At 41.1% G+C, this 7,500-nt stretch overlaps 1 protein-coding gene across 2 annotated transcripts in view; it reads right to left on the reverse strand.

Moving 5' to 3' along the window:
• LOC106568544 (netrin receptor DCC) overlaps nucleotides 1–7,500 on the reverse strand; it is a 596,063-nt gene that overhangs the window by 63,537 nt on the left and 525,026 nt on the right. For both annotated transcript variants that reach the window (XM_082960596.1, XM_082960595.1), the window contains exon 23: nucleotides 4,444–4,600. In XM_082960596.1, the coding sequence (XP_082816722.1) occupies nucleotides 4,444–4,600 (157 nt within the window). The remainder of the gene's footprint in view (nucleotides 1–4,443; nucleotides 4,601–7,500) is intronic.

Here is a 7,500-nt window from a genome sequence, read left to right on the forward strand (position 1 = left end):
TTTAAATAGAAATATAACATGTGTTATCAGGATATCAGACTGTTTAAATAGAAATATAACATGTGTTATCAGGATATCAGACTGTTTAAATAGAAATATAACATGTGTTAACAGGATATCAGACTGTTTAAATAGAAATATAACATGTGTTAACAGGATATCAGACTGTTTAAATAGAAATATAACATGTGTTAACAGGATATCAGACTGTTTAAATGTTTAAATATAACATGTGTTAACAGGATATCAGACTGTTTAAATAGAAATATAACATGTGTTAACAGGATATCAAACTGTTTAAATAGAAATGTAACATGTGTTAACAGGATATCAAACTGTTTAAATAGAAATATAACATGTGTTAACAGGATATCAGACTGTTTAAATAGAAATATAACATGTGTTAACAGGATATCAGACTGTTTAAATGTTTAAATATAACATGTGTTAACAGAATATCAGACTGTTTAAATAGAAATAAAACGTGTTAACAGGATATCAAACTGTTTAAATAGAAATATAACATGTGTTAACAGGATATCAGACTGTTTAAATAGAAATATAACATGTGTTAACAGGATATCAGACTGTTTAAATGTTTAAATATAACATCTGTTAACAGGATATCAGACTGTTTAAATATAACATGTGTTAACAGGATATCAGACTGTTAAAATAGAAATAAAACATGTGTTAACAGGATATCAGACTGTTTAAATAGAAATATAACATGTGTTAACAGGATATCAGACTGTTTAAATGTTTAAATATAACATGTGTTAACAGGATATCAGACTGTTTAAATAGAAATATAACATGTGTTAACAGGATATCAGACTGTTTAAATAGAAATATAACATGTGTTAACAGGATATCAGACTGTTTAAATGTTTAAATATAACATGTGTTAACAGGATATCAGACTGTTTAAATAGAAATATAACATGTGTTAACAGGATATCAGACTGTTTAAATGTTTAAATATAACATGTGTTAACAGGATATCAGACTGTTTAAATAGAAATATAACATGTGTTAACAGGATATCAGACTGTTTAAATGTTTAAATATAACATGTGTTAACAGGATATCAGACTGTTTAAATAGAAATAAAACATGTGTTAACAGGATATCAGACTGTTTAAATAGAAATATGACATGTGTTAACAGGATATCAGACTGTTTAAATAGAAATATAACATGTGTTAACAGGATATCAGACTGTTTAAATAGAAATATAACATGTGTTAACAGGATATCAGACTGTTTAAATAGAAATATAACATGTGTTAACAGGATATCAGACTGTTTAAAGAAATATAACATGTGTTATCAGGATATCAGACTGTTTAAATGTTTAAATATAACATGTGTTAACAGGATATCAGACTGTTTAAATAGAAATATAACATGTGTTAACAGGATATCAGACTGTTTAAATGTTTAAATATAACATGTGTTAACAGGATATCAGACTGTTTAAATAGAAATATAACATGTGTTAACAGGATATCAGACTGTTTAAATAGAAATAAAACATGTGTTAACAGGATATCAGACTGTTTAAATAGAAATATAACATGTGTTAACACAGTGCCGCTCCTGAGCTAACGGTTTGAAATAAGAGAACGCTGTGTTAATCTACTAGCAGACCACAGAGTTCCTGCGTCTAGCGTTGCAAAGTTACCGGTAACTTACCAAAGTTATCAGAATCTTCATTCATTTTGGTAATTAACAGGTTATCTATAGCAATCTATAGTAACTTTGGTCATTTATACTTGAATAACTTAAAAAAATATATTATATTATATTATAATTTTTTTTATATCTGTGTCCATATTGTCAATTCGTTTCTAGTAGATAGACCAGATGGTTCAAGAGAAAATAGCCTAATTAATCAATAATTCTCAAATTATCTCCGCAACTCTTCCAGCTATTGACTTTTTTTGGAGCCAAAACACTGACAACAAAGACATATTGACATAATACAATAAATAATAAAGGATATTTCTTGGTGAAAACCTCATATTAATCACCAATGGTATTCACTAAATTGATGGATTATATTTAGGATAATGTTCTACAGCTTTGTCATTCTATTTTTTTTTATAAAAAAAAAAAAATCATTTTATTTGATCATTTTATATAGTTTAAATGCGATAAGGCCAGACAGAGGGCCAGAGATAATTACAGATACCTGTGATAATCTGAAGTACTGTACCAAAATAGCCACTAGATGTCTTGTGAAAAATTGCATAAAATCCTTGAAAGTTACAACAATTCTGATAGTTTACTGGTAAACATAGAAAGTTTAAACTAATATACCCTTCCTTTAAAACTCTAATATGTGTCCCGAATTGCCCCCTATTCCCTATATAGTGCACACTACTTTGACAGGGTATGGTCCAAGCACTATGAAGGGAATAGTGTTCCATTTGGGACACATTCATACAGAGGGAGGATATCTCCTAAAGGGGAAGAGGTGGAAGGGGGAAAATGTGAGGGGGAAGGGGGGAAGGTGAGGGGGAAGGGGAGAAGGTGAGGGGGAAGGGGAGAAGGTGAGGGGGAAGGGGAGAAGGTGAGGGGGAAGGGGAGAAGGTGAGGGGGAAGGGGAGAAGGTGAGGGGGAAGGGGAGAAGGTGAGGGGGAAGGGGAGAAGGTGAGGGGGAAGGGGTGAAGGTGAGGGGGAAGGGGTGAAGGTGAGGGGGAAGGGGAGAAGGTGAGGGGGAAGGGGTGAAGGTGAGGGGGAAGGGGAGAAGGTGAGGGGGAAGGGGAGAAGGTGAGGGGGAAGGGGTGAAGGTGAGGGGGAAGGGGAGAAAGTGAGTGGGGAGGAAGGATAAGGTTTTTTTAATTTACAAAAAAAAAAAAAAGTAAAACAATTATTTAACCTTTATTTAACCAGGTAGGCTAGTTGAGAACAAGTTCTCATTTGCAACTGCGACCTGGCCAAGATAAAGCAAAGCAGTTCGACACATACAACAACACAAGAGTTACACATGGAATAAACAAAACATACAGTCAATAATACAGTAGAACAAAAGAAAACAAAAAGTCTATATACAGTGAGTGCAAATGAGGTAAGATAAGGGAGTTAAGTCAATAAATAGGCCATGGTGGCGAAGTAATTACAATATAGCAATTAAACACTGGAATGGTAGATGTGCAGAAGATGAATACTGGGGTGCAAAGGAGCAAGATAAATAAATAAATAAATAAATACAGTATGGGGATGAGGTAGTTGGATGGGCTGTTTACAGATGGGCTATGTACAGGTGCAGTGATCTGTGAGCTGCTCTGGCAGCTGGTGCTTCAAGCTAGTGAGGGAGATATGAGTCTCCAGCTTCAGAGATTTTTGTAGTTCGTTTCAGTCATTGGCAGCAGAGAACTGGAAGGAAAGGTGGCCAAAGGAGGAATTGGCTTTGGGGGTGACCAGTGAGATATACCTGCTGGAGCGCGTGCTACAAGTGGGTGCTGCTATGGTGACCAGTGAGCTGAGAAGGTGGCAGAAGGGGAAGAGGTGGCGGAAAGGGAAGAGGAAGCGGTGGAAGGGGAGTGAGGAGGAAGGGGAGTGAGGAGGAAGGGGAGTGAGGTGGAAGGGGAGTGAGGAGGAAGGGGAGTGCTTCTTTCACATGCATTGCTTGCTGTTTGGGGTTTTAGGCTGGGTTGCTGTACAGCACTTTGAGATATCAGCTGATGTACGAAGGGCTATATAAATAAATTTGATTTGATTTGATTTGATTTTGATTTGATTTGATTTGAGGAGGAAGGGGAGTAAGGTGGAAGGGGAACAGGTGGAAGGGGAGTGAGGGGAACAGGTAGAAGGGGAGTGAGGAGGAAGGGGAACAGGTGGAAGGGGAGTGAGGAGGAAGGGGAACAGGTGGAAGGGGAGTGAGGAGGAAGGGGAACAGGTGGAAGGGGAGTGAGGAGGAAGGGGAACAGGTGGAAGGGGAGTGAGGAGGAAGGGGAACTGGTGGAAGGGGAGTGAGGTGGAAGGGGAACTGGTAGAAGGGGAGTGAGGTGGAAGGGGAACAGGTGGAAGGGGAGTGAGGAGGAAGGGGAACAGGTGGAAGGGGAGTGAGGAGGAAGGGGAACAGGTGGAAGGGGAGTGAGGAGGAAGGGGAACAGGTGGAAGGGGAGTGAGGAGGAAGGGGAACAGGTGGAAGGGGAGTGAGGTGGAAGGGGAACAGGTGGAAGGGGAGTGAGGTGGAAGGGGAACTGGTGGAAGGGGAGTGAGGTGGAAGGGGAACAGGTGGAAGGGGAGTGAGGAGGAAGGGGAACAGGTGGAAGGGGAGTGAGGAGGAAGGGGAACAGGTGGAAGGGGAGTGAGGAGGAAGGGGAACAGGTGGAAGGGGAGTGAGGAGGAAGGGGAACAGGTGGAAGGGGAACAGGTAGAAGGGGAGTGAGGAGGAAGGGGAGAAGAGGATGAAGAGGCAATCCAACTCACTTTCTCTGTTGTGCGGAGGAGCGCCTGGTGCATATGAGCGCTACTATGACGACCACTACCACGGTAACGGCTCCCACGGAGACCACGATGATGACCAGGAGGTTGCTGTTCTTCTGGGGCGTCACGCTGCCGTGAGGAGGACGCATCTGACCAATGTCTGAAATACAACAGGGACAGGAAATAGGAACATCTGACCAATGTCTGAAATACAACAGGGACAGGAAATAGGAACATCTGACCAATGTCTGAAATACAACAGGGACAGGAAATAGGAACATCTGACCAATGTCTGAAATACAACAGGGACAGGAAATAGGAACATCTGACCAATGTCTGAAATACAACAGGGACAGGAAATAGGAACATCTGACCAATGTCTGAAATACAACAGGGACAGGAAATAGGAACATCTGACCAATGTCTGAAATACAACAGGGACAGGAAATAGGAACATCAAATGAGCGTAAAACATTTTATATTCTAATGACAACATTTAATTAATGCAAATTACACATTAAGTCATTCATTTCTTATGCTGCTCACATAGTATCCCTTCAAATGCGGTACAGAGCTTATAAATGCACAAGTGGGGAATTATATGACCCTTAACTTGATGCTTGAAAAGACTGTCCAACGTGTTTCCAATACAACCCACTGGAGAAATGGATATTTCCTTCCTCAATTCCTTTCTACATCTCTCGTTCTCTAAATACATGTTGGCCCTGGGATGAAAGACTGGAAAGCTCTGTTTCTCCGGTCCTGAGCTTTGAACAGCTGACGATCCCCAAGGAACACTACATTATGATCAAGGACCAACCTAATAGGTTACAACCACTCTGTTCCAAATGCCAAAACTATTTCCACTCATTCACAACAATGGGGCCCCCCTTGCCTCTCTAGAGAGAAACATACTTCAACATAGCTATTGTACATAGTTAAAGTGGCAATCTGGGATTACTTGTTTGGTACATCAATTTTTGGATTTTTAAAGTAATGACTAACGAAAAGTGTTGTTGTTTAAATCCCAGATTCCCCACTTTAAGTGTGTTCCTCGACAGAGAGAGAGAGAGAGGATGCAATGTGAATGGCTTGACAATAGCTAATGAATGCTACCTGCAGCCTGTAGCCCGTGTCTGTGGAAGAGGGTATGCTAATGCTATTGCTAATAGTATAAAGAACTCAGTGGCAAAGATGCTAATGTTAAAGCTAATGCTAAAATCTGTCAATGTATCCTTGAGCAAGGTGCTTAACCTTAATTTGCTCCGGGTCGGTAGCCATTTAACTTTAAGAAGTTAAGAAAAAAATGTAAAAGAAGTGTTAAGTAAAAAAAATAGATAAGTAAAAAACAGAAAATGGAAAATAAAAGTAACACATAATTAAACAACAGCAGTAAAAGAAGCCACCTGTCATTACTACAGTCCCACCCACTTCTACCTGTCATTACTACAGTCCCACCCACTTCTACCTGTCATTAACATAGTCCCACCCACTTCTACCTGTCATTACTACAGTCCCACCCACTTCTACCTGTCATTAACATAGTCCCACCCACTTCTACCTGTCATTAACATAGTCCCACCCACTTCTACCTGTCATTAACATAGTCCCACCCACTTCTACCTGTCATTAACATAGTCCCACCCACTTCTACCTGTCATTAACATAGTCCCACCCACTTCTACCTGTCATTACTACAGTCCCACCCACTTCTACCTGTCATTACTACAGTCCCACCCACTTCTACCTGTCATTACTACAGTCCCACCCACTTCTACCTGTCATTAACATAGTCCCACCCACTTCTACCTGTCATTACTACAGTCCCACCCACTTCTACCTGTCATTACTACAGTCCCACCCACTTCTACCTGTCATTAACATAGTCCCACCCACTTCTACCTGTCATTACTACAGTCCCACCCACTTCTACCTGTTATTAACATAGTCCCACCCACTTCTACCTGTCATTACTACAGTCCCACCCACTTCTACCTGTCATTACTACAGTCCCACCCACTTCTACCTGCCATTACTACAGTCCCACCCACTTCTACCTGTCATTAACATAGTCCCACCCACTTCTACCTGTCATTAACATAGTCCCACCCACTTCTACCTGTCATTAACATAGTCCCACCCATTTCTACCTGTGATTACTACAGTCCCACCCACTTCTACCAGTCTTACTACAGTCCCACCCACTTCTACCTGTCATTACTACAGTCCCACCCACTTCTACCTGTCATTACTACAGTCCCACCCACTTCTACCTGTCATTAACATAGTCCCACCCACTTCTACCTGTCATTACTACAGTCCCACCCACTTCTACCTGTCATTACTACAGTCCCACCCACTTCTACCTGTCATTAACATAGTCCCACCCACTTCTACCTGTCATTACTACAGTCCCACCCACTTCTACCTGTCATTAACATAGTCCCACCCACTTCTACCTGTCATTACTACAGTCCCACCCACTTCTACCTGTCATTACTACAGTCCCACCCACTTCTACCTGTCATTACTACAGTCCCACCCACTTCTACCTGTCATTACTACAGTCCCACCCACTTCTACCTGTCATTACTACAGTCCCACCCACTTCTACCTGTCATTAACATAGTCCCACCCACTTCTACCTGTCATTACTACAGTCCCACCCACCTCTACCTGTCATTAACATAGTCCCACCCACTTCTACCTGTCATTAACATAGTCCCACCCACTTCTACCTGTCATTACTACAGTCCCACCCACTTCTACCTGTCATTACCACAGTCCCACCCACTTCTACCTGGCATTACTACAGTCCCACCCACTTCTACCTGTCTTACTACAGTCCCACCCACTTCTACCTGTCTTACTACAGTCCCACCCACTTCTACCTGTCATTAACATAGTCCCACCCACCTCTACCTGGCATTACTACAGTCCCACCCACTTCTACCTGTCTTACTACAGTCCCACCCACTTCTACCTGGCATTACTACAGTCACACCCAATCCTACCTGTCGTTACTACAGTCCCACCCAATCCTACCTGTCATTACTACAG

The sequence above is a fragment of the Salmo salar genome, chromosome 13, assembly GCF_965601325.2.
Source record: "Salmo salar chromosome 13, fSalSal1, whole genome shotgun sequence".
NCBI classification, from domain to species: Eukaryota; Metazoa; Chordata; class Actinopteri; order Salmoniformes; family Salmonidae; genus Salmo; species Salmo salar.